The sequence below is a fragment of the Cebus imitator genome, unplaced genomic scaffold (assembly GCF_001604975.1).
Source record: "Cebus imitator isolate Cc_AM_T3 unplaced genomic scaffold, Cebus_imitator-1.0 Scaffold59, whole genome shotgun sequence".
Taxonomy (NCBI): Eukaryota; Metazoa; Chordata; class Mammalia; order Primates; family Cebidae; genus Cebus; species Cebus imitator.
Window position 1 is genome coordinate 2,461,301 of NW_016107374.1, and position 27,282 is coordinate 2,488,582.

The 27,282-nt window shown below is 55.9% G+C and overlaps 1 protein-coding gene across 4 annotated transcripts; it reads right to left on the reverse strand.

Annotated features, from left to right (window-relative positions):
- Positions 1–231: 231 nt before the first annotated feature.
- Positions 232–26,796, reverse strand: PARVG (parvin gamma). 4 transcript variants are annotated; one of them, XM_037738909.1, is made up of 15 exons: positions 26,676–26,796; positions 26,139–26,314; positions 24,660–24,753; positions 21,965–22,029; positions 20,024–20,126; positions 18,935–19,075; positions 17,247–17,362; positions 15,818–15,873; positions 13,054–13,076; positions 10,203–10,261; positions 10,001–10,069; positions 9,396–9,590; positions 7,782–7,883; positions 1,061–1,133; positions 232–568 (listed from the first exon to the last, which is right to left on the reverse strand). In XM_037738909.1, the coding sequence occupies exons 3-15, from the start codon at positions 24,736–24,738 to the stop codon at positions 459–461; spliced, it is 1,191 nt and encodes a 396-aa protein (XP_037594837.1). In that variant the 5' UTR covers positions 24,739–24,753; positions 26,139–26,314; positions 26,676–26,796; the 3' UTR covers positions 232–458. The 4 variants fall into 4 exon arrangements, with proteins under 4 accessions (XP_037594837.1, XP_037594839.1, XP_017384994.1 ...); XM_037738911.1 differs by lacking the exon at positions 26,676–26,796 and adding an exon at positions 26,506–26,631; XM_017529505.2 differs by lacking the exon at positions 9,396–9,590 and having other exon boundaries at positions 26,676–26,795.
- Positions 26,797–27,282: the final 486 nt, after the last annotated feature.

Here is a 27,282-nt window from a genome sequence, read left to right on the forward strand (position 1 = left end):
TACAGTCTTGGCTCACTACAACCTCTGCCTCCCAGGTTCAAGCGATTCTCCTGCCTCAGTCTCCCGAGTAGCTGGGATTGCAGGTGCCCACCACCACACCCAGCTAGTTTTTGTATTTTTAGTAGAAACGGGATTTCACCATGTTGGCCAGGCTGGTCTCGAACTCCTGACCTCGTGATCTGCCCACCTCAGCCTCCTAAAGTGCTGGGATTACAGGCATGAGCCACCGCATCTGGCCAGCAATACTTTTATTAAAATAAACTGAGCAAGGCCAGGCAGCTCAAAATGATCCACACGAGGGGGTTCAAAGATAATCCGACAATGGAGACAGGAGATGGGGTGGGAGGGAAGCGGGTCACAAATGCACAGAGAACAGTGGGACTGTGGGAGGACCCCTGCGGCCTCGGGCCCTCCAGCTGGGCTGGCAGGCAGGCCGTGGGCTCTGGGGGCGATGAGGGTCAATTCGGGGCTCCCTGGGGCGTTGCACCCCTGTGTGCATTCTGCCTGTGTTTGCAGAACAGCCCGTACAGCACCCGCAGCGTGCTCTTGGCGTCCTTGTTCACAATGTCTGCAGGCCAGAGGAGGGCAGGGCAGCTGGTCAGGCCTGGGTGGCGGTGACCCACCGTCCCAGAGTGCCCCGCACTGAGGGGTTTCCTGGCATTCAGGATTTCAGTGCAAACACCAGGAGAATCCCTGGAAGCCAGGACAGCTGGTCACTCCAGGCCTGAGTCCGGAGCCCGCTGCATGACCTGCCACCTCCTCCTGGCCAGTCCTCCCCTGAGCCCTCCTGGGGTGCCCCCAACACAGCAACTCCTCAAGGTCTGGCTTCTCTGGACAGCCTGTCCCCAGAGACCTTGGTCTCCCCTCCCCGGGACCTCTCCCCTGGTGCTGCAGTGCCCCCACCCAGGAAACCTTGGCAAGTGCCCATTCTCCACTCCGGTCAGGCAAGAAGGCTGCCAATGCATGCTCATCCCTCAACGCCCTGCATCCTGTTCTATGTCTCCCGCACAAGGCTGCCACACGGGGCTGACCACTGTGTGGGCATCTGCCATGCACTCACCTTCAGGGCTGACGGGGCAGCTAAGCAGACCCTCCTCCTTCAGCAGCTCCAGCGCTAGGGTGACGTTGTGCAGCTGTGGTGACAAGTCCCCATCAGATGTGGGCACAAGAATCATCCCCAGCCCAGGCCCTGCGTCCCAAGTGCCAAGTCTTTCCTGTTGTCTGTGATGTCCGTCACGAGCCCAAACTCCCATCCAAGGTGGGTATCCCTGACCGCAACCACAATCCATGCTCATTCAGCATCTCCCTACAGCCCCCACGGATGGGGAGCTCTCTCCATCACACAAGACATGCACACCTCATTCCTCAGCCACTCACAGGCCCCACCCTGAGCAGGTGCTATACCGCACTGGGCACACACGTGCCCAGGGGCCACAGTCAGTGAAAAAGGCAATCACCAAGGATGATACCCAGTAGGAATCAAGGAAGGCTTCCTGGTAGAGGTGACACCCAGTGGTGCATCCTACCAGGCAAGGAGAACTACCCAGGGAAAGGAGCAAGGGCCCAGGGGTGGCAAAGCCCCTTCGAGAATAGCCATTTCCCAGGGCAAAGCACAGTGAGGAAACTGAGGCTCGGAGGAGTGAAGGGGCTCACTGAAGCTCATGAGACACAAAGTGCTGGAACCAGGTCTGTCCACTCCAACGCCCATGCAAAGCGGGCTAGAGACTTGAGCGGCCCCCACCCGGGTGGCTGTCCTTCCAGCCATCCCTTGCCTGGGCTGCAGTCTCAGACACAGCTCCCTTTAGGGTGGAGGGCTTCCGGGCATCTGTCAGGTCCCTGAGGGGTTCAGAGCCCAGCACAGTCCCCGCCCAGGGCCTCCCCTTGCTCACCTGCAAAGCGGGCTACCATGGTTCCCATGTGCCTTGCTACAGGATGCAGTGAGACGCCAGGAGCCCTGCCGGCCCTCCTGCAGTGGGTCCCTTTCCATTCTAGCTTCTCCCTTGGGCCTCAGGTACAACCACAGTAGACCCCAGCCCTTTGCCTGAGAGCAGCAGCCTGGTGTGGGTGAAGAGGGACGAGCTCCTGGTTCACTGTGTGACTTCAAACAGGTCCTCTCTTCAACGCCTTAGCCACCCGTAGATGCACAGTAGGCCTGGACATCCCAGTCCAGGGGTCAGCCATGCCTGGTCCCATTCCCTCCGTATCTGCCTGGCCATGCCGGCCCCCTCAGCCGGGGCAGTTCCCATGGCAACCCAGCTAGGGGCCAAAAGGCCAGGTTGGCTGAGCGTTGGGTAAGCAAGGCCAGGCAAGACTCATTAGGAAATGCCAGCCCGGCCCAGGCCACCTCCAGCCACCTTGTAGGGGGCCGCAGCAACAGGACTCTTGGGATCTAGCGTGGCTGTCTGTGTACCGCCACCCCCATCCCACCACTAAGTGTCTGGCCTCAGACAAGTCACACATCCTGGCTGGGCCTCGGCTGCCTCATCTGTGTCATGGGGATGATGCATCTGTCAGCCTCCCTCTCCAAGGCTGGCATGTGTGTCCAATGTGATGACAGGCACTGAATTGAAGCCTCAAAGCAAGATTTGAAGGTGAAGATGATGAAGGCACAGGAGCTGGACGTGGGTGAGCAGAGTCCTTCTCCACGTGGGGATACGAATATGGAAGGCGGGTCCCAGACGGAAAGGAGCATATGGGCGGGGCACCCAGCAACAGCAGGGCCGCTCCTCTATAGTCAGTCGGTCACAAGAGGAAACAGGCGAGGCACGGTACCTCACGCCTGTCATCCCAGCACTTTGGGAGGCCAAAGTGGGCAGATCACTTGAGGTCAGGAGTTCGAGACCAGCTTGGCCAACATGGTGAAACCTCATCTCTACTAAAAATACAAAAATTGGCCAGGCATGGTGACATGTGTCTCTAATCCCAGCTACCTGGAAGGCTGAGGCAAGAAAATCGCTAGAACCTGGGAAGCGGAGGTTGCAGTGAGCCGAGATCGCACCACTGCACTCCAGCCTGGGAGACAAGAGTGAAACTCAATCTCAAAAAAAAAAAGAGAGCTGAAGAAACAAAGGCCCAGTGCCCATGCTGCAGGCACCAGTGCCACTGAGAGTTCCCGTCACTGTGTCCCCAGTTCCTCCCCCTACACTGGAATATTCTGGAAAACTAGGGTTGCAGTTGTTGCTGTTGACGTTCTCGTCATGAGTATTATTTGCAGTTACACTGAGTGAATGTTGGAGAACAAGATCCCGAGGACCCTGAGGTTCTGCACTCCACACTGTGCTCTCCTGCCTCAAAGCCCCGCCTTTGATAGACTCAGTCAGCCGGCATCTCCCAACGTGTGATCTAGGATGGACAGCAAAGGGAATATCTGTGGCCAAACATTTTTGGAAACTGTTGGGTTAAATAAAATAACATGGAATTCCTTAGCTGCAGGACTTATCAGAGCCTTGAACGTGTTAGTGGGTCTTACAAAGCTTCAAGAATAGGCATGTTATTTATTCAAAGAACCCATGTGTCTCAGTGTTTTGGAAACACTGTTCATTTACTTATCTAAAAAATATTTGTCATCTACTATGTGCTGGCCATGCAGGTGGTGCCCAGGACAGACCAGACCCCTGCCCTCATGGAGCTTACGCTTTGGAAATTGCCATCAACACTGAAAGCTATGACATCGGCTTCTGTTTGTCACATTCTTCCTCAATGACACTCACTGTGAACAAAAGATCCTCTCCCAGAAGAGCTGACCCTGGCTCCAGAGCTATCTCACCCTGTTCTGCCCAAAGATTTTTCCTCTGTGTGCAATTTGAGATGATGAAGATAAAACTATGCTCTTCCCTGGAGCCAAGGGAAGGTTGCAACCCTGGAGGATGAATTCAAATGCTCCTGGGGAAAAGTAACGGAATACAGAAGGACGCCAAGTATTCCTGGCTCCAGGGATTTGATTTCTGGAAGCAAAGGATCCCCTCTCTCCCTCCATCCCTAACTTCTCTGCCCAGAATGAATGACTATATCCCATAAACACCATCGGCAAAGAAGGTCTGATAATGAGAAATCCAATTTCAAGAGGCCACTCTGCCAAGGTGAGGATCCTGCAGGTGGCCCACCTTCCGCAAGGGCTGCTACGCCCGCCCTCCTCAGCTAACGACCTCTTCAGCATTCTGATTCCACATTCCTGCGGCAGAGATTGCCCACAATATGCTGTAAAAATTCATTCAAGAGGCTGCTGCTCTTCCCCCACATCTAATCTGACTCATATTCAGAAGCAGGTTCTAAAATCAGTGGATTCAGCAAAGCAGCTGCACACGGCGACATGGAAGTCTGCATGTTTGTTCCCGGCTTGTAACTGGGGCTTAGACAGAGGCCTTGCAGGCACGGGCACCCCAGGGCGGCTCTGAGCTGGGTTCTGAGCGCCAGGCCCTCAGCCCGCAGGTGGTCCTGCCTGCCTCTCCCTCACCGCACACACCTCAGTGCCTTGCCTTCCCAAGCCAGGCTCTGACCCCACTCTCAGCCTTGGCTTCAACCCCCTGAGCCCTGGCACCCCTTCCTCTCCCAAGGGGCTCGGGCTGGCTCCACAGGAGAGCAACAGGGAGGACCCTAACTCGCTGTGTGCTCTGGGCCATACATCCATGCCTCTCTCAACTGTTTTCTCTGTGGAAATAAGGATGGGAAGAGTTCCTAACTCCAAGACCCAATGCGAGGATTTGCTAGCACGTTCGTCCATGCTGCCTGCGGGTGATTCCCCCCACCGGCCCAATTCTGCACCCACATGCTTTGCTGGGCAGACCCGCGTCACCACCAAGGCCACAGGGCCTGCTCCAAAGTGGCGGCCCGCCCATTCCACGCAAGGGCCTCCTGCCTCCTGCCTGGTCTCTCGTGTGTCTGCCGTTGCCAGGAGGAAAGTATGCCCAGGTCAGTCGCTGGTCCCAGGAGGAGCGTGGCAGGCTGTGTGTGGCACAGAGCCGAGCCACCCAGCCACGGCAGCTCCCCATCCAGTCCACGGAGGAGTGACAAAGCCCAGCTGAGCCTCCAGCAGCTAAACTCAGCTGACTTGCTGGTCCGTGGGAAGAAATGAGCATGGTTTTCAGGCCCTGGGTTTTTGGGCGGTCTGTTAGGCAGCACGTTTGTGGCAACGGCTGGCTGATGTGGCACCTCCGAATGGAAGAACCTAAGAAGCAGCTGCCACTGTGCCTGCCACAACCACCGGGACGGTAGACACTGGCTGCTACGGCCCCATTGCTCTGACCCAACATCCCAGCTCTTGGGAACCAAGTCAGAGCACCCTGGCCTCCAGGAAAGGTGGACGCCACACCACTCAAGACGCATTCCTGTGGGGTGGAGGGACATGGCAGGCTGTGGGCAGCAGGCCCGTCCTGGTGTGAGGCTGCCACTGAGCACCAAGGTGGTCCTGGTTAAGCCTCTCCGCCCTGGGCTCCCCTCTGTGAAATGGAGATGCAACCCTGCCCCGCCCTCGCAGGGGCATGGAGGGAGGGTGATGGGGGAGAGGGCCAGAGACGCAATGTGCAGGGAGCTAACCCCAAAGGAGTGTGGACCGTGGTTCAGGGCCCCACAGAGCGCCGGGGGACTGCAGAGGAGCTGAGAAGGTGGGCAGAGCTGGCCGCCCGCCCAGGAAAAAAGGTGGGAAGCAAAGCAGGGGTTGGCAGGGCTGAGAGCACCGCCTGGGTGGATGCGAGGGAATGGAGGAGGGCCAGGCCCTGGGGAGCTGGAAGCGGGGCCAGGGGTCACGTGGCTGTGGCACACGGCTGTGGCTGGGAGTCGGCAGGACGGGAGGAGGGGACATAGCCGGGGAGGTAGATGGGGCTTGGCAGGTGGGTGCTACACTTGAAGCCGGGAAGAGGCCTGGGGCAGGAGTGCAGGAGGGGCCAAGGGGAGGGGCCTGGGAGAAGGGACCAGGTAGAGGGGGAGTCTGGTAGGGGCCCAGCGGGGACCTCACCTGCTACTGGGCCCCAGATAGGCCAAGAGGCCTGATCCAGTGCCAGGGACGCCCTGGGCATGTGAAAGGGACCAAAAAAAAAAAAAAAAAAGCCTGTGTCTCCCTCAGAAGTGGCCCCAAAGGCTGGCCCTGGGCATGCAGCCTTGCCTTATGTTTTACCTCTTTAGAAAAAGCTACTGCTACAGAGAGATAAAGAGATTCTCCCGTCCTGGGCCACTGGCATGGACAGAGATAAGCTGGCCGCCCGGGATCCTGGGCACGCCACCAGCCACCAGCCCTCCAGCCTGTCCATTGGAGGTACGGATGGAGGCTGCACACCTCCAATGTCACCTCCTGGAGGGGGCGAGGCTGGGGGGACTAGGGACCACACGTCCCTCAATGCTTCCTCCTTGATGGTTCTCCAAACTTTTTCTTACTACCTGTGTGTCCTGGGTGGGGGGCAGAGATTGTCAGCCCGTTTCAGAGACAGAAAACCTGAGGCCCAGGCAGGCAGGAGCTGGTGGTGGAGAGCCTAAGACCCAGGTCTCTCGCCTCGCAGTGACCCAGGGTAAGCCTCGGCCCCCGACCATGGACCTCTGTTTCCTTACTTGGAAAATAGTGCAAATCCCTTCTCATGGGCCAGGTCTACCAGAGGGAGGGCATTCCTGGCAGGGGAGGAGCCTGTGCCAATGCCCAGAGGTGGGAGAGCCCAGTGAGCTGAAGGAAGTGGTGGGGGTGGAGGCAGGGCCAGCCAGCGGGCACTGAAGGCTGCAGCTGGGGACGAGGTGGTGGGAGCTACGAGTTTGCAAGCTCGCCTGCCCTGCCACCTTACCTCAATGTCCGTCAGCTTCATCACTCTCTCCAGCCCTCTTCCCCAAGTCTGGCCTCAGCCCTGGTGCCTGCATGCAGGCAGCCAGCTCCTAGCCACCCCACCAGCCTCCAGGGTCCATATGGGAACTCCTGATCCCCCCAGCTCAGGCCCCACCCTTCTAGCTCCTGCAGCCGGAGGGAAGCACCGACACTTCGCTGACCCATCCCTGTTCATGCCCCACTCTGAGGCTTTGCTGATGCTGTTCCCTCCCCTTTGGGAGCCCTTCCTCAATAACTCTGCAAACCAATCCCTAATCAGCCTCCCGGCTCACCTCTGAGCCAATGCCCTTCTGGACTCCTTGAGATTATACTAAGCTCTCATTCTTCCAGTCCCCTCCTCTGACCCATGCATCTGAACCAACACATTTCGATGTGGTCCTGCAAGAGCACACATCACTGGGAGAACAGTGGGCATAGACGGAGAGGTCCCTGAAAGCAGGAGCTGTGTTGGATCATCTTAATGTCCTATGCAGCTCAGGGCTGGCACTAAGCAGGCCCTCAGGGAATGAGGGAACACGTGTGTGGGTAGGAGATGGGTAGATGAGCAGGTGGGTGGATGGGCAGGCAGGTGTATGGATAGATTGCGTGCATAAATCAACAGGATGGGAAGATGGATTGGAAGACAGCCAAATGGATGTATGAATGGAGAAGCAGGTGAATGGACAGGTAGGCAAGTGGATGGATGAATGGATGGATGGCCAGAAAGACATATAGATAAACAAGCTTCCTGTGCGTGGGTAGACAGGCAGGCAGGTAGATGGACAGGTGGGTGGGTGGGTGGATGGATGGATGGATGGACGGATGGATGGATAAATGGATAGGTGGATGGGTGGATGGATGGATGGACAGGTAGACATAGATAAACAAGCTTCCCTTACACCCTTCACTTTACCTGGAACTGAATAAACACACGTGTCATGCCATTTCTGTTTATCTGTTCACCCAGAGGTAGACAATCAAGAAGAATCTTTGGAGAACTTACCATTTCTGCAGGAGAGTTGGGCGTGAGGTAGAATTCCTTTAAGTGCAGGAAGAAGCCTTCAAGTTGTCCAATCAGCAAGAGTAAGATGACCCCATCTGCAAACTACAAAGGAAGGAACAAGAGGCCATCATGTGGAAGAAGCCTGGGGACACCCACTCTGTCTTTTACAGGCTGTGTGGTCCTAAGGAAATCACACAACTTCTCTGAGCCTCTGGTTCCTTGGTGAGAAGTGGGGAAGACTTTCCTGACCTCACAGGGTTGGAGGTAAAATGCGGTTTCAGGCTGCCTGGTACCTAGTGTGTATGCTCAGTAAAAAGAGTGCTTCCTAAACTTGCTGTAGAATAGCGTCATGCCAGTTTTTAAACACCACGCTGTTCCACAAGCTACAGAAACACAGGAAAACAGAGTTACATGCAAAACTATTCCATCAGGGAAAAGCAGAGAGCGGCACACAGGGCCCATCTTGCCAGCTGCCGTATTAATATTTCTGTCTGTTCTGAGACAAAGTTGTCGTCCCTACCACCAGCATATCATATGCTAATATAATCCTATTGAGTCTCTTCAAAGATACAAAACACAGGATGGGATATTGGAAGAAACCGCCATTCAAAGCCCATAATGGAATTTCCTCCTATTATGTCTGTTTCATGTTATTAGTTTGGGCCTGAAATCTTTTCTGCATTATTCCTCGGTAATACAACTGAAATGCAAGGGACTTCCTTGCCCCGTTTTATTGAACAGCATCTAAATACCAACTTCGCACATGCCATGAGTATCCAAAGCCATTATTTTACCAAGGGAGAGATAAAGATGGAATAGGTAATATGCAAACCTCAGAAGTCATCCTGTTTATATCCACATAAAATATAATAAAACTGCAAATCTCTCATTTATTTCATGCCAGCAGCGTGCCAAGTAATAGACCAAACATGTGCGGCTCACCGGCTCATGTACCACTTACAATTCTATAAGGTTGCCGTCTTGCACCCACTTTATAAGAGGAGCCTGAGGTTCAGAGAAGACCAGTAACTTGCCCAAGTTCACACAGCAAACGTGGAGGGGTGTCAGCAGAGCCCAGGGGCCATCACTGGTGGAGGCAGGAGGGAAATGTGTGTCTGTCTGGCTTCAAAGCCTGGTACTTCCACCCTGCCATGCTGCCATACCCTATCACACACAAACTTCTCACGTGGCCACATGTGAGGTGGTTATAAGCACAAACTCTGGCCCCAGCTGCCTGGGTTCAAATCCCAGATCCACTACATATCACTGTGTGACCTTAGACAAGTTAATTAACCTCTCTGTGCCTTAACATCCTCCTCTGTAAGTGAGGTAATACAGTTCCCACTTCAGGGGATTTGGGGAAGAATTCCATGAGTTAATGTAGGAAGCATTTTGCAGGGGGACTGACACCTAGTAAGGGCTTTATTGGTTTTAGCTACTGGGAGTGGGAGTATATCGGCCCCATCCCTCCCCAGCCAATGCCCATCCAGAGCCTCTCTGAGAGGTAACACCTCTGGCTACTTTATTCATGAGCCAATTGGTCCATCTGGGACCAGACTCCCTCCCCACCCCAGGCCCCAGCACCCAGCCAAACCCAGGTGGCTAGATGCCTACGTCATGTTCCACTGAGGCCACTGGCATCCAGCAGACTCCATGCCCACTCTGCAGGCGCCGGGCTGGCAGCCACTCTGCTCCTCTGCCCCCATCCCTTGCATTGCAGGCACAGCGCCACTGTGGAAAGCCACAGCCCACGGTCAGTGCTGACCCCCAAGATTCTGCTCCTTCGGGTGCTCGTGAGAGACGCAGAGCCTGCAGACGGAGGGGCTGCGTTGACACCTACGCCTGGCACGTGGCACAAACCTAATAAATTCTGTTTGGGCGAACACAACCACGCAGGGAAGACTCACGTGCTTCAAGTCTGGGCATGGGCTAGGCTAAGATTAATTATGAAATAAAATTATAACAATGAGAAGCAGTGACAGCCGAGGTGACTCCAGCTTGGTGAAGTGTTCCCACGCCCCCGCCCCCGGGATTCTGCCGTGTCCCTGGTGGCCAGTGCTGCCTGCCAGCAGCAGTCACACTGGGGAGGGGGACTCTGAGGCTCCAAGAGGCGATGCAACCCCCACCACCGCACAGCGGGTTTCTAGGGCGTGCAGACGCTTTCCTTCCCATGGCCAGTGGCCCTGCCCTGCCTGGAGATGCCACCGCTGAGTCCATACCTGGGTTTCCAGATTCTGCACAGACAGGCCCAGGCAGTCCAGCTTCTGGTTGACAAAGTTCACGATGGCCTAACCAAGGAAGAACAAGGGCCTAGCACACCGCAGGTGTGGCACAAGGACCCGTGATTCCCTCCTACGGCGCAGGTAGGCAGTGGGTGGGGTGGGCGGCCCGGGAGCCGCTGAGAGGTTTGATCTCTCCTACCTCTTTCACTGCGTTCACTTTCTCCGGAGCCAGCTTAAATAATTCATCAAAGACGTCGTCTGCAGACACAGATCCAATAAACACCTCATTACGATGCTATTATCTTTGTGCCAAACAGGGAATTTTTTTTCCACAAAAGTTTCTTAGAATAACCAGTCCAGAGGGAGCTGCCGTTTTAGATCATGGTTCTCACATAAAACAGACTTGGATTTGAGTCACTGCTCCCCTGGCCATGTGCCCCCGGAGGGATTCGCCTTCTCTCTCTGTGCCTCCCTAGCTGGAGTCGTTGCAGAGATGGAATTGTTTGATAGCAGGTAACACACCTGGCCCAGCAGCATGATGACTGAGCACACAGTAGGACTTCAGTATACAGCCGCTCTTCCTGCAGCTGACACTTGTTACCGTGTAGGCACAGCTGCATCCCTTCCTCTGCCAGCTGGCCCTCCCTCCTCCCAGGGCCCTGCTCGCCTCCCCGGGGCCACAGGAGCTGCTACAGGTGGGTGATGGGGCCAGCCTGGGGCTGACGCTAGTTCCGTGAGTCCCCTCCCCTGGCTTTTAAATTGGCTGAGTAAGGACTCTTCCCCACTGCCCACCCCCTCACCCCACCCTGCCCCACCCCCAAGAGTGTCTGAATCTGCTGCCTGCAAAAGGCCAGCTCTCTCAGCAACTCAGTCACTCCCTTGGAGTCTGGGAACAGCGGCTCAGGCCCTGGGATCCAGCCTTGGGTGCCCCATGGCTAATGCCCTTTGTGCACAAGCTGGGTTCCTGCTATCTGCAGCTAACACTCCTCCCATGGGAACACTGGTCCTTGGGCACCAAATACACAGACTGGCTTGCCTGTGGCTTCTTCTGCCACTCAGGAGCTGCGTGACTCTAAGCAAATCACTGTACGTCTCTGTGCTTCAGTTCACTTGTTCGTGAAGGGGGGAAAGTGGCACCAAATAGCATCGTGCACGTTAAAAGTCCCCTAAAACCAACTGACAATCGACATGGTGGAAACATCAGTGGTCAGGGAAATCACATCACTGAAGGAGCCAGGAAAGGAGAGGCAAATGTGTCATCAGATGATCCCGTTCTGTACCCTTTCTTTGCCCTGTGACTCCCACTTCATGCTGCCACCTGCCCCAAATACTGCTCCCTGGGCAACCCTTCATGTCCTCAGGCTGCCCCTCCCCCTGCAAACACAGATTCCCCAGCCAGCCCTCCTTGCCCCCGACTTCTCCTTTCCCCCAAAACTCCGTCTCCATCAGCCCCCATTCTCAGAGGCTACTTACTTTCCTGGCAGGTTAGTATCTCTGTCTCTGCAGGTGAGGTGCTCCTCAGAGCATCCCTGCCCACATAGCTATGTGTCTAAGTGGGGAGGGTACAGGGAGAAAAAAATAGTGTTGGGATGGACAGATATGGGTGAATAGATAGGTGGTTGGATGTGTAGACAGATGAATGGATGGATGGATAGGTGGGTGGGTGGATTGATGAATGGATGGATGGATAGGTGNGTGGGTGGATTGATGAATGGATGGATGGATAGGTGGGTGGGTGGATTGATGAATGGATGGATGGATAGGTGGGTGGATGGATGGATGGGTGGCTGGACAGATAAATGGAACGGATGGATGGATAGATGATGGATGGGTAGGTGGATAGATGAATGGAAGCATCAATGGACGGATGGAGGGATGGAAAAATGAATGGGTGGGCGGATGGATAGGTGGATGGATGGATAGGTGGGTAACTGGATGGATGGATGATGGATAGGTGGGTGACTGGATGGATGAACGGATGGACGGATGGATGAATGGATGGATGGATGGGTAGGTGGATGGTTGAATGGAGGCATGACTGGATAGATGGAGAGATGGATAAATGGATGGGTGGGTGGGTGGATGGATAGGTGGGTGACTGGATGGATGAACGGATGGACGGATGGATGAATGGATGGATGGGTAGGTGGATGGTTGAATGGAGGCATGACTGGATAGATGGAGAGATGGATAAATGGATGGGTGGGTGGGTGGGTGGATAGGTGGGTGACTGGATGGATGAATGGATGGACGGATGGATGAATGGATGGATGGGTAGGTGGATGGATGAATGGAAGAATGGGTTGATGGGTGCAGAGATGGATAAATCAATGGATGGATAGATGGGTGGGTGGATAGGTGGGTGAGCAGATAGATGAATGGAAGAAAGGATGGATGGATGGATGGATGGATGGATGGATGGATAGATGGATAAATGGATGGATGGATGGAGAAGAGCTGGCCAGACTACTGACAAAGGAATGGATGAATGAAAGAAGTAACGACTAGATAAATCAACTGATTGGCGAACAGCTGTGTCAGAAGGGCAGAAGCCATATTACTGCCCACTCACTACTGAGCACTACCCACATGCTGAATGCACTCACAGATGATCTCCTTTAACCCTCACTGCCAGTGTAAGAGGTTAGGGTCAGGGTCAGGGTCAGGGTCATTTTATAGATGGGGACACTGAGGCATGGACAAGTTAAGATACTTGCCCAAGCTTAAGTGGCTCATGAGTGGGAAAACTGGTGTTTGAACCCAGGCCACTGACTCCAGAGCCCACACACTCAACGGACTCCACCATCACTGCCCATGTGAATTATAAACTCCTCTCCCTCCAGAGACAGTATCATGAGAAGGAGCAGCCAGCTCCGTGGATGGACAGACAGGAAGAGGGACAAATGAATAAGAATGAGGCTTGAGATACAAACAGCAGGCGACGAGGAAATGAGAGAATGCTCAGCAATTAACCAACCCTGCATCAAGACTCATCTGCATTAACACACATCAGATAGGAACAGATTTCCAAAAATTACGAGAGTACTCACTCGGAGGCTGGTCCTGGTCTGTGCTACAGGAGAGGTTGAAGGGGATGGAGAAAGCAAACAAATGGTTAAGAAAGAAGCCCTGCAAACCTGCAGTCTCTCAACATGACAAACATCAGTGCCGGCAAGGTTGCAAAGAAACTGGCATGTTCGTGGTTATTCTGGCAGCTTTGTAGGTAGGGCAGGTAACAGAAAGGGTCTTTGTGGGAGGCAAACAGCAGACATAGGTTCATGCCCTTCTCTGAGGCTTCCACACCTAGAAACATTTGGATTTTGCTGGTTTTGTGGTTCCTGCTTTGTTCTAAGGGAGATCCATCACATATATCATAAAGTACAAAAGCTGTTAAGTTTACAGCACGTGCATTTTACCTAGTAAGGGCTTTATTGGTTTTACTACTGGGAGTGGGAGTCTATCGGCCCCATCCCTCCCCAGCCAATGCCCACCCAGAGCCTCTCTGAGAGGTAACACCTCTGGCTACTTTCTTCATGGGCCAATTGGTCCATCTGGGACCAGACTCCCTCCCCACCCCAGGCCCCAGCACCCAGCCGAACTCAGGTGGCTAGATGCCTACGTCATGTCCCACTGAGGCCACTGGCATCCTGTGTGATCACCGTCCCTTACATGATGCAGAACCTCCCGCCCCCTGACGTGTCCTCCCTTCCATCCCTCCCTCCTAGCACTGATCACGGCTGTGACTGCTCTTGCCTTCTATTGGTTTTGCCTGCCCTGGAAGATCATGTAACTGAAACCATGTCGCATGTTCTCTTTTGGGTCTGGCTTCTTTCACTCCATTTTTACTGTTTTTGAAAAATTTTTCTTTGATTTTTTTGGTCAAGTTTTTAGCTTCACCCTACCCCATAGAAAAGAAGTTCTGTAGGTCCAGGGCAGGCCAAATCCCTCCAACCAGAACCCTCCAGAAGAGAGCTGGGCCCCACAGGGCAGAGCCCAGCAGCCTATGACAGGGACCCAGGCTCAGCACACAAGGCCAAGGCTGCCAGGAGGGCAGACGCCATGTTCCGTCCATACCACTCCAGCCCCAGCCAAGCCTTAAGTGGACAGCAGCCCTCCCCAGCCAGCATCTTGGCTGCATCCCCATGAGAGATCTTGAGCCCAAGCACCCAGCTGAGCTGCTCCTGAGCTCCAAGCCCACAGAAACTGTGAGGAGAATCTATGTTCACTGTCATTTTCAGCTTCAAAGTTTTGGGGGAACTTGTTACTCAGCAATCAGTAACTAATACAAGAAGTCAGAAATCCTGGGCACCACCCACAGCTGCCATGTCACCAGCGAGGCACCCAGCAGCTGTGCCCCAGCTGTGCCCTGAGCCTGAGCCAGCGCCACATGGAAGACAGCAAAGGTGGACCTGCTGGCAGCCTGTGTCGCCCCAGGGGCCCACCCCTCTCCAGGCCCCACCTGTTCTCTGCAGCGCGTGGACTGAGTGTTCTGGGCAGCTCTTACGTGCCAACCTTAGACTCCTGCACAGAATCCAGAACCTTTAAAGTTGGATGGCATTTGGCCTGACTCCCTCAATTAATGGAGAGAAACTGGAACCCAGGGCCACACAGGCATTGAGAACCCACAGTGCTGGGCCTGGCTCAGAGGACCTGGTGGTCCAGCAGGACAGAGCCTAGACCAAGAACAGGAAGCGTGCCCTGACTTTGACGGTAGGAGGGAGACAGCATGGAAGGCATATCGGGTAGGAGGCTGGGGGCAAAGGCTCAGGCAGGCCTGAGCAGACCCAGTCACAGGACCCGAGGGGACAGTAGGGACCCAGGAGGGAGGGGGAAATTGGCAGCTGAGAACGGGGAGGCTATTCAATGCGTTTTTCTAGAAGGTCTTGATTCCTCTTAGGCTCCCTCGGCCCAGCTTCCTCCTCAAGCCACAGCTCCATCCAAGCATAGCCCAGTCCTGGGTTTGAATCCCAGTTCTGCCCCCCCGACCCCCCATGAGGCCCTGGACACTCCCCTGCCCTCTCCGAGCTAAAGAAAACTGACCATGCCTCACTGCACTTTGTGAGGGCTAAAACATTCAGACCAACGCCTGCGCATAATAGGCTTTCAGTGAAAGTTAGGTAAGGGAGGGGAATCTAATTTCCTGCTGATAGCCTCCTCCCAACTAAAGGGGAAAGCTGTCTGGACAAGACAGGGCCGGCTGCAGAGTGAACAAGCCAGGCAGCAGCAGGTGGCCATGACCCAGTGGGCAGGGAGCAGGATGGCCACACCCCCAGTGGGCAGGGACTAGGACTGCCAGCCCCAGTGGGCGGGGAGCAGGATGGCCACACCCCCAGTGGGCAGGGACTAGGACTGCCAGCCCCAGTGGGCGGGGAGCAGGATGGGTGGGGAAAAGGATGGCCACATCCCAAAGCAGGATGCCCACACACCCCAGTGGGTAAGGAGCAAGATGGTCAGCCCCTGGCCATGCAGGGGCCTCTAAGACTCTTACAGCTTCGCAAAGACAGGCACATCCTGCTCACACTAGAGAGACTAAGATTCACTGGGCCCTGTGCCCCAAACCCAGGGGCCCCCACCCCAGAGAACAAAGCAAGGTGGCTGGGAGGGGTCAGGCAGGGACCAGGGTGGAGGCCGGAACAAAAGGGGTCCTGAGTGCTACCGTGGGATGGAGGGGTCAGCGCAGGCTTCTCTGGTCTGAGGGAAAGCCAGAGCGTGGAGCCCTTCCCGCAAAGGTCAGGCAGATCTGCCCCGGCCCCCGCCCTGCCCCGTCCACTGCTGAGCCCCAGCCCCAGCCATGCACCCTTGTCCTTCCCTCACCTGCATTCGGTGAGCTGCTCCATCAACTTCTCTGACTTCAGACCACTCTTGGTGCTCTAAGAAAGATAAGGAGGGAAGAAATTAAATAATCCAGAAAGCTCGGGCCCAGAGCGGTCCCAGGGACCCGTTTGCTCTGCCTCACCCCCTCCTCAGGATGGCCTCCTGACTTGTCTTTCCTCCCCAGGAGTCCTGAGGTTGGGGCTGTGTCTGCCTCGCTCCCCGAGGTGTCCCCAGAGTCTCACGGCGGGAGGAGGGCAGTATCCATGAGCATGTGGCTGTGAGCAAATGAATGGTGAAGGAGTGAATCAATGAAGTCTCCTCTGAGTTATGTCGGCAGGACAAAGCCACACAACTGCTCGGTAGGGAATTATAATCAATGGTTTTAAAACCCAGGAGAAGGCAGCGTGCAGTGGCTCACGCCTGTCATCCCAACACTTTGGGAGACTAAGACAGGTGGATCACTTGAACTCAGGAGTTTGAGACCAGTCTGGGCAACATGGTGAAACCCTGTCTCTACAAAAAACACAAAAAATTAGCCAGGTGCAGTGGCTCGCACATGTAGTCCCAGCTATTTGGGAGGCTGAAGTGGGAGGATCACTTGAGCCAGGGAGGCAGAGGTTGCAGTGAGCTGAGATTGTGCCACTGCACTCCAGCCTCAGCAATAGAGCAAGACCCCATCTGGAAAAAACAAAAAACAAAAAAAAGGATAAATGACTTAGACTGGGTTTGGCCAAACTTGGCTTATTCTCTGGGGAGAGTCAGAGATACACCCTCAGACAGGAAGCCCCTATGCACCGGGAACCTGAGGCCAGGGTGGGACGGGGGATCAGAGGAAGGGAAGAGCCGGTGGGGCCCCCTACTGTGATGCTCAGAGTCTGTCTGGAGAGAGAAGCTGTGGATTCCCGGGTATTAACTGTAGCACAGGCAGGCCGCACACTAGACAGAGTATCTGGGGCAGGGGAAATCCAGAAAGGCTTCCTGACAGAGGAGAATGGGCACTGTCACAGCTGCCAGTTCTCTAACAAGAGATAGTGCCCTTGTGGTGAGAGCAGTGGTTTTGCCTCAGGGGTGTGAAGGCTCCCTCGTGGCCATGAACGGACGGCCACATATGGCTCAGGGATATGGCCTGACAGCCGCTGGCCCCAGCCTCTGCCAGCCAGATGCCCTCTGCTGAGGTCAAGAGAAGCTGGCCAGCCCTGGACTTCCTCATGCCCTCAGGTCTCTGCCAGACCCACTGGACTCTTTACAGCCCACCCCCAGCCCTAGACAGCACCCCGTGGTTGTCCTGGCAGGATTCTATTTCTCGGGGTTCCCTGAAACTCACCCTGGATCAGCCCACCCCAGCCAGCACCATCCATGCAGGGCACAGCAATGCGGACTCAAGATGCTCAGCTTCTGCTTACAAATCCCTGGGGGCCCAGGCTGCTACCTCAATGGTGATGACCTCCACCTGGACGTTGGTTGGGAGGGACAGGTCAGGCTGAAAGCGCTTGGCCAGGGCCACAAGAAGGTGCAGGGTGGACAGCAGGTCCTTGTTGAAGATGGCTAGAAGGAAAGAAGAGACAGGTCAGGGTCCAGGGGGCCGCCAAGGCTTCTTCACCGTCACCACCACCACCTGCACACCAAGGAGGCCTGTGTCCAGCCTTCTGGAGAGCAGAGATCTGGAGATACATGTTCAGAACCTAAAAATCATCATACTTCAGCGGGGCACGGTGGCTCATGCCTTAATCCCAGCACTTTGGGAGGCTGAGGCGGGTGGATCATGAGGTCATGAGATTGAGACCATCCTGGCTAATATGGTGAAACCCCGTCTCTACTAAAAACACAAAAATTAGCCAGGGTGGTGACATGCACCTGTAGTGTCAGCTACTTGGGAGGTTGAGGCAGGAGAATTGCTTGAAACTGGGAGGCAGAGGTTGCATGAGCTGAAATTGTGCCACTGCACTCCAGCCTGAATGACAGAACAAATCCCCTTCTAAAAAAAAAAAAAAAAAAAAAAAAATCATCACACTTTGCCTCCATCTTCCTACTTCTTAGAATATAGCCCAAGGGTACAGTCTACCTTGTGGAAGGAGCTCTGGCCACAAAGATGGTCACTGTAGACTGTTCACAACTGGAAGCACCGAGTGACCTATGGTAAGGCCCTGGCTGAGCCATCATTAGATTTCAGCTCAATGTGACTTAATTCAGGGTTGATTTCATCAACATCAATCACTGAATGTGAGACCTTAAAAGAAGCAGATGCAGGAGCATGTGTCCCAACAAAAGCTGGGTTCGGAGGGTGACTCTGTTCAGCCCTCACCGCCCAACCTGGGAGAAGCTGCTTAACTCTTCAGCCTCGCTGTTCTCATCTGGGATAGGGGACGACACAGAGAATGGATGGGAAGGAAATCTGTGCCAAACTGTGAACCGGGTGGGGTAGGGAAATCTTGGCGTTTGGCACACTCTTTTTTGTTGCTGTTTCTTTGATATGAAGTCTTGTTCTTGTCACCCAGGCTGGAGTACAATGGTGATATCTCGGCTCGCTGCAACCTCCGCCTCCCGGGTTCAAGTGATTCTCCTGCCTCAGCCTCCTGAGCAGCTGAGATTACAGGTGCCCGCCACCACACTTGGCTAATTTTTATATTTTCAATAGAGATGGGGTTTCACCATGCTGACCAGGCTGGTCTGGAACTCCTGACCTCAGGGGATCTGCCCGCCTCTGCTTCCTAAAGTGCTGGGATTACAGGCGTGAGCCGCCGTGCCCGGCCAGGCACACTCACTTTTTGTACAAGCAGGCCCTGCAGATATTCCAGTACTTGAAGGAAATGGGGGTGTGGATGGGCAGACCACAGTACTTGGAGCTCAACAGTGGCTGTCATTCTCCATGAGACCGTTTGCGACCCTGGGCTGCTCTTTGCTGCAGTGACACCCTTTGGGGCACAGACGTGTCCCGGACCACTGGCTGCTCAGCCAGATCCCTGCCTGTAGCTCCCTGAGGCTTCCCCCTCCTTCCTCACTCCCAGGTTGTGCCCCTGCCGTGGGGAGGATGAGCGCGCCTTCCTGGTGCATGAGACGCCTGGAGCAGAAGGGCCCCGGTGGCCCCGCGCTCCCCCGGGGTGGCTTCGGTCCACATACTCTCCACGCTCCACTTGGCCTGCCGCTCCTCCAGCTGCAGACTCTGGTTCACGGCCTCCAGCACCACGGTGAGCTTGTGCCTCTGGCTCGCGGCTGTCAGGGCGATGTCCTCTGCTTCCAGTTTGAGCGCTGCCAACTTCTCTGGAGGCAGGAGAGGGTGGTGAGGGCCCTTGGCTGGGGGCAGCCCAGAGAGCACCTCGGGGCCTCTCCAGGAGGCTGAACCTGCCTGGTGCTTCACAGAACATGGGCCTGGAGAGGCCGGGAGGAGGCTCTGAGCGTGAACAGCCCCTGCAAAGCCCCTTGGAGCTTTCCAGACTGAGGAGGAGCTTGGACTAACTTTCAGAGCCTCCCTTTCCTTATCTGTGAAACGGGGATATTAACAGCACCGGTTGTTCTCAGAATGAGCTGCACCTGCTACATGGGCCATGCCTGGCAGTGCGAGCACAGGTGTGGGATGGTATAGCCACCTGCAAAGAGCTCAGCAAATACTGTGGAGGCTGCCCCCAGGCTAAGTGCCAAGGACATGGCATCGGGCCTATCCGTGGCCTCCAAGACCACAGTTTTGTGCAAAAGAGATGGACAGACCAACATGACCACACAAGGGGAAAGGGAGGGCGACTCTGGGGCTTGTGGGGAACACTTGCCTGGGGCCAGGAGGAGGCCCTGAGCATGAACACCCACTGCAAAGCACCTTGGAACTTTCCAGACTGAGGAGGAACACGGCAGAAGGAGCCTAGCCCTGCCCCAGCCCCCCAAGACTGCCCATTTTCTCTCCAGCAGCCTGGGGCAGCTGGAGGGCAGGGACTGTGGGTTCTTTTGTTACCTCCCAGCACCTGAAAATAGCAGGTACTCAGTGAGTGTTGGAGATGCAGTGTGGTGTGGTGGAAGGATCCCAGGCGTCAGAGCCCCAGCCTGAGCCCCAGCTCGGCCCCCTCACTCGTGGGCCGCAGATAGCGCCCCCATCTCCCCAGCCCAGGCCCATCTAGAAAGTAAGACAGGTGTCCCTAAACCTCGGACCATTGTGGGGAGTGAGGGAGGGAGCCCGCCTGTGGGGCTGAGGCCCAGGCAGCCCCAGAAACAGCCACTTACGGAACAGGTGGTGCAGGATGAGCCCGTCGAACATGTCCTCCTCCAGGCTGCGGACCACGATGTGCTCTGGGAGAAGAGTGGCGTTGATCCACTCCATCAGCACCTGCAGGCCCCAAGGGGACGACTTTTGGTGGGGGTGGGAACTTCTCATCTGGCCCCACACCTGGCTCAGAATGCCTGTCTCTCACCTGCCAACTCCTACCCATCCTTCAAGGCCCGCTCAAATGTCACCTCCACTGGGAAGCCCTCCTTGATCTCCCAGGCTGAGCTGGGGGCCTGCTCTGGGCTCCTGCAGACTCCCTGCTTCTCTCCGTCACAAACCTGAGCAGTGTGGGGCTGTCATTACCATGTGTGAGATTTTAGTACCAGGAAGTGGGGTACTATCATAGCAAATACCTAAAAATGGGGAGATAGCTTAAAGAAGGAAAAGAATTGGACAATGAACACTTGATAGAAAAAGCCTAGATTGCCCTGAGAGGTGGCCAGTAGACATATGCCCGTTAAGGTGCTCCTGGTGAGGTCCCAGGAGGAAATGGGGGGCACGACATTGGGCATGTAGACGGAGGTGGAGATTGGAGTGACACAGCCACGGGTCCAGAAGCCCAGGAGGCTGCAGCCATCAGAGCTGGGGGAGAGGAGGGGACATCAGCCCCCTGAGAGCCTCCAGGAGCCAATCCTGACAGCGCCTTGGCCGAGGACCTCTGGCCTGCAGCACTGTAACACAATACGTTTCTGTGGTTTAAGCCATGCAGTCTGCGGCCACAAGTTACAGTAGCCCTAGGAAGCTAATGCGGGGGTGCTGGTGCCCCGCCCACTCCTTGACTGGAGCCCACTAGCCCGGCTCCCACCTGCAGCTCTGCTGGAAGCTGTCCCCATCTGCTTGTGCTCAAAGGTCAGAGTGCCAGGGAATCAATGTCAAGGCCCAGCCCTTTCTCAGGGAGCAACTGTTCACTAAAGGTTGTCAGAAGATGGTGAATAAATACCCCAGCTCCGTCACCCCTCGGGCGGGAATGCTCTGAGCCTGCTCTATGCTGGCTCCAGGGTACCCAGCAGGCTTGAGCCCCTTTCCTCCCATGAACCCTGGGACAACCTCCCAACTCAACTACTGGCACCCAAATCCTTGTCTCAGGATCAGCCTCTGGAGGAGCCGAGCTGGGATGATGTGTCAGCATCCCCCCAGGTCTTCCAGGCAGGACCACGGATGGCTCTTCTCTGTGTCCCTATGCCAGATACAGGGCTGTGCCAGGTGTGCTGGCCAAAGGTGGGAAAGGCAATGGAGGGAGTGAGGGAATAGGAAGGAGGATGGAAAATGGTCCACAAAGCCTTTGGGTATGGAAGATGGATAGCCCAGGAGGCCTCCTTGGAGGAGGCAACAGAGAGAGGCCATGTGGAGACTGGAGACAGAAGCTGAGGGAAACAGAGGCCTGGAGCCCACCTGTGCCCAGCTGGTCCAGTGGCCATAGCAGCAGACCCATGACCAAGGAGAGAACTGAGCATGGGTGCCACAGGCCCACTGCCACTGTCCCACCAGTTCTCCTTCACCTTGGGCAGCCAAGCTGGGGAGGAGCGCAGGCTTAGGGGCCAGCAGCTCATGTCAAACCCCAGCTCCGTTACAGGCACCTGCGTGCCCCTGACAGATCAGGTCACCTCTCTAAGCCTCGCTATCTGTCCCATCCCCGGGATGTAGGGAATAATAGATTCGCCTCAAATCCCATGAGGTTGCTGGGATGGTGTATGTGAAGGCACACAGTTGGTGCTCAATACATGTTTTTACATGCAGGTTCTGTGGGTAACTTGCTTCTAGGGGCCTTTGGGGGTCGCCACCCCCCAGCCTGAGGTCAAGGAGTAGGGACATCCCGCTGTCCCCCACCCGTGGAGGCCACTGCCTGCTCTGCCCAGAGAGTGTGACCAGGGCAGTCAGGGCTGTGGAGGCTGCTGTACCTTTTGCAGTGCTTCAAATCTGGGGTCCTTCCGGGAAGTGGGTGGCAGGTATTTCTTCTTTCCTCCTGGAAGCAGAATGGATATAACAAGCACGTGGGGACTCTGTGGGGTGCTTGGCCACACTCCCTGCAGGTCACCCACGGAACGCAGCCCCTCAGCCAGCCCCGGGGCACTGGTCCTGCCACTTCCACCGCAGCACGCCTTCCCTCACCAGCACCAGCTCACCCTCAGACACTGCAGCATTTATATTTTGAGACATAAACTCAGAAGGGATTTCTTGATTGTTGGGAATTCAAAGTTAACTGGGCATCCTGTGTCTTATGTGGCAACCCTCCCTATTTAGGTAAAGTGAAACCCCAGCCAGAGAGGGGAGGCGGCGCCCAGGCTCACCAGGCTCTAAGGGGCTAAGGTGGGGCTTAGCCCAGGTCTCCCAGGCCCCTCCATGGCCCCTCTTGCAGTCAGACTCCTCAGGGTGGCCCTCGGAGGCCCGGCAGCTCCCCTTCTCCAAGGTCGGGCCAACAGCCACCCACATTTTAGACTCACAGAACCCACAAAATGTCAGGGCTGAGAACGACCTCTGAGATCAGCTAGTCCCAATGTACATGGGAGGAAACAGTCAGCAGTGGGGACTGTCTTGCCTAAATTCACAAAATGCGTTGTCTCTTATGTGACCCCAATAAAGGCTTTTCCTAGACATGCTGAAAACCTTAGAGAGCTACCCAGCCCCGTGTCTTCTGATGAAAGAGAAGGCAACAGCATCACGGGCTGAGGTGCCCAGCAAAGGGCAGGCTCTCAGCAAGTGCTTGGGCGAGTACGCGGGTGAATGAATGAACATGGTGCTGCTCCTTCCTGGAGCAGACTTCTTGTGACTTGAGTCATCCAATGTCCCAGCTCTGCTTGCCAGAACTTTAAGGATCTTAAATCAATTGTAACACAAAAAATAAATTATTATTATTACCGTAGTACCTAAGTTCTGCTATCCTAACTCAGCTGCTTTCCTCAGACACTTTACAATCTTCAGTGTTTTAAACACAGAATACCAGACGGTGAAGAAGTCAGCCAGGCAACTCGGGGTCTGACCTCCCACACCGGGGACCCTGTTGGCCCTGGAGTTCTCACTCCATAACATCTCCTTAAAAGGCAGCATTCAGGGCTGGGTGCCGTGGCTCATGCCTGGAATCCCAGCCCTTTTGGGAGGCCGAGGCGGGTGGATCCCTTGAGGTCAGGAGTTTGAGACCAGCCTGGCCAACATGATGAAACCCCATCTCTAGTAAAAATACAAAAATTAGCCAGGCATGGTGGCAGGTGCCTGTAATCCCAGCTACTCGGGAGGCTGAGGCAGGAGAATGGCTTGAACCTGGGAGGTGGAGATTGCAGAGAGCCGAGGTCGCAGCACTGCACTCCAGCCTGGGCAACACAGTGAGATTTCCATCTCAAGAAAAAAAATAAAAATAAAAAGGCGGTATTCACAGGACCTGGAGAAAGCCCCATTCCGCTCCTTTCCCTTAAATTATTCACACGTTTTGTCAGCATGCTTAGGTTTTCTTTTCTTTTTTTTTTTTTGAGATGGAGTTTTGCTCTTGTTGCCAGGCTGGTGTGCAGCGGCGTGATCTCGGCTCACCACAACCTCCACCTCCCGGGTCCAGGCCATTCTCCTGCCTCAGCCTCCAGAGTAGCTGGGATCACAGGCATGCACCACAATGACAAGCTAATTTTTTCGTATTTTTAGTAGAGACAGGAGTTTCACCGTGTTGGCCAGGCTGGTCTTGAACTCCTGACCTCAGGTCAGGAGTTGCCTGCCTTGGCCTCCCAAAGTTCTGGGATTACAGGGGTGAGCCACCGCACCTGGCTGTTTATGTTTTCATGGTTACATAAATTCCAATGAGTTCACCTAAACCCCTTTCCCACTGGGACATCTGGCTGCTTCCTGGCATGCTGCTGTTGGTCTGTTTCTTTCAAAGAACACAGGGACTGTGACAGCTCTGGGACCTGCCCCTGCCCTTCTTTTGAGCCTTCTTCTAGGAAGGAGGTTTCAGGGACTGTGGCCGTCAGCTCCCGAAAGGGCTCACAACACAGAGCTTTGCTGAAAGGGTGACCCACACTTGTTGAATTGCTCCATCCTATGCTCACCCCGCTTTTGCTTTTGAAAGAGACTCACACATGTGAAGGAAGCACATCAGGAGCCCCACAGCCTGCAAAGCATCACTGCGTGGTGGGCATCGCTGCATGGTGGTCACGGAACCTCAGTTCTGGGAACCTCCTTGGGCTCACAACCCCACTCCACCACTTGCTAAGAGTTTCCTGCTACTGTGGCATGTCACCCCTTGTCTCTCAGTTTCCTCATCTGTATAAAGCAGGCACTGATGGCCACCCTTGGGAATAAATGAGTTGCTATAGGTAAGAGGTGCTGGTGGGTAGGGGCACACAGAAGGCTCACAGGACAAGAGCAATCGATATTCACTGTAATTCATTGTAATCCGCACCATCTCTCACCTGGAGAGAGGAGGTTCTGGCTCCTCAGAAGGTTCCAGGAGGAGTTGGGCTGAGCATAAGGTGGAAGGCGGAGGCAAGGATGGGCAGAATTGGGCACTCAGCTGACAGCTGGGAAGGTACTGCACATCCCAGGCATGGCCAGGCTTGCTCTTTTGCCATGCAGACCCTCACCCTCCGCCCTCAGACCCATCCTGGCACACACCTTGTGGGAGCTCCTCCTCTGCTGGGGGCTCCACTCCCTTGGGGAGCTGCAGCAGGTCATACAAGGACTCCAGCTCCATCGCCTGCCTCCAAGCCTGTACGGAGAATGTGGGAGAGGGTGTCATGGTCCGAGAAGCCTCAAACTCATGTCCTCTAAGCCTAGAGGCACAGAAGGAGGGTGGAAGCCGGGCTCCGGGGACATGGCATTGCACCAGCCTAGGCAGGGGTACGGGCCCTGTGAGAAAGAGGCCTTGAGCCCGCCCTCACTGGGTGATGGGGTAGAAAAAGGCACAGGGGCTGAGGACACAGCTGAGCAAAGGCTTGGTGGGGATGTGGTCCTTCCTCAGGCAGGTGCAGAGCAGCCACCCGTCACCATCCTGCGGCCCCTACCCTCCTATCCATGCACCCCCACCCTACCCCAGACATCAGGACAAAGGGGGTACAGCTCACTCCTCAGAGCTTGTCGGGATGAGCTCAAGGGGAACCTTCCCGGCTGGCCTGTGTGGGGCTGGCTGGGGTGAACACGCGGAAGGTGACATCTCCCGTCCCATAAACCGGAAGGCTCAGGGTTGACAGAGGCCCTGTTCATCTTCCTCATCCTCGTTACAGGCAGAAGGCTGGGCTCGCCATGTGCCGACACGGGCAGATCCAGAGGCCACCCCAGCCTCCTTCCTGTCCCCTGGCCCACTTCCTCTCCCCCGGAGCCTTCGCCAGCTCGGCTGGCGGCTTTTGGCCTCCTCCTTCCTCCCTCTTCAGCCCCCGGTCTTCTCGGTGTTTTCAAACTCAGTCAGACATCGGGGGGGGGGGGCGGGTCACATGGCAGATGTTGGTGTCCAGAGCAGGGAGCCCCCAGAGCTGTGGGAGATGGAGGCATTTGCTCGGCCTAGCCACCTGTGTCAGACCAGCAGCCAACCTGGGGTGGGGGACGCCGGACTCCATCCTGGCCTGCAGCGTGGAGGTGATGGGGAACACAGACAGTAGAACTGACTCCCAGTCCCTTAATCCCCAAGCTGAGGGCCATGGCCAGAGAAGACGAAAGTGCCCGGCCTGGGCATCAGGAAGCCCAGGCCCCAGGCCAGCTCCTCCTCACTCAGGCTGTATGACCTTGGGCAAACCCCCTGCCCTCTCTGGTCCTGATGTGTGCTTACAAGGAGGGCCTGGACTCGATGCTGCCCAAAGGGATCAGCAGTCTGGGCAAGCCCCTTCCTGGCCCCGGGGCCTCAGTTTCTTCACCTGGAGACAGAGGGGCTGAAGTTCAGGGGCGGCAACTCCTCCGTAGAACAGGAAGGGAGGACGCTGACCAACCTCTGAGCAGGGGCAGCAGAGGTGCCGTGGGGACTCAAGGTCTCACTTTACCGACACCCTTCCCCAAGCAGCCTCCGCTGGGCCTGCCCGCCGGGGTCCTTCTCAGGTGGTATCTGGGCCCCTCCCTCCGTGTCCCCCAGCACTTAAGGATGGTGGCCCCAATACCAGAACTCACCAGGCCGCTTTCTCCACGCAGGAAACCCAAGGCCTACTGGGCACAAGGGGTGGTCCCTGGGTTCTGAATAAAAGCAGGTTCCGGGTTCTTGTGGGGGCTTCGGGGGCCAGGCCAGGAGGGGGGAGGTCGGCTGCTCACTTCCTCCAGGGCCCACTCAGCTGGCAGGAGCTTCCTCTCTGCGGCAGGGCCCGAGGGGGAGGACACTGTGAACGTGAAGCTGCCCCGGCCCGACAGACAGCTCTGCCCAGAGCTCCAGTGCCCGCCTCCTGCGCGGGCCCCCGTCCCACAGCACTTCAGTCCAGTGCTCCCACGTCTCTCCCTCTGCCCGCCTTCCACAACCACACCAGTTTCCACGCAGGCTTTTCACCTCCACAGTGGCAGCTACTTCGGCCAGAGCCTGGGGTTGACCCCCACAACCCACCACCAGCAGCAGCACCCGGTCAGCCCAGCGACCACACCCTGCCCCACGTGCTCCCACCTCCACACCCCGCCCAGCCCAGGCCCCTTCCTCTCCCGGACCGCGGGGGAGCTTCCTACCTGGACTCTGGGCTGCAGCCTTCCCCACACCCCCTGCCCGCCCCTGAGCTGGGTTCCCACAAACAGTCAGAGGAGTCACTTCCTGTCCCCACTCACTCAAACCACCAACGGCGCCCAATGGCTCTTAAAATAACACCCAGGGTGTGCAGCCCCGCCCATGAGCCCCAGCATGGGTGACCTGCATCCTCATCCCCTAACCTCTGTCCCCGCCGCAGGGGCCACCTGCCTTCCTGCCTCGGCCTCTTCACATATCCTGTTCCCTCCACCTAGAGGCCCCTGCCCAGTTTTCAACTTCCCTAATTGCCTTACCTGAAGTAGGTCCTCCCTATAATTCTTTTTTTTTGAGACAGAATTTCGCTCTCGTTGCCCAGGCCGGAGTACAATGGCACAATCTCGGCTTACTACAACCTCCACCTCCTGGGTTCAAGTGATTCTCCTGCCTCAGCCTCCCGAGTAGCCGGGATTACATGCGTGTGCCACCACGCCCAGCTAATTCTGTATTGTCAGTAGAGACGGGGGCTTCTCCATGTTGGTCAGGCTGGTCTTGAACTCCTGACCTCAGCTGATCCACTCACCTCAGCCTCCCAAAGTGCTGGCCCTCTCTGTG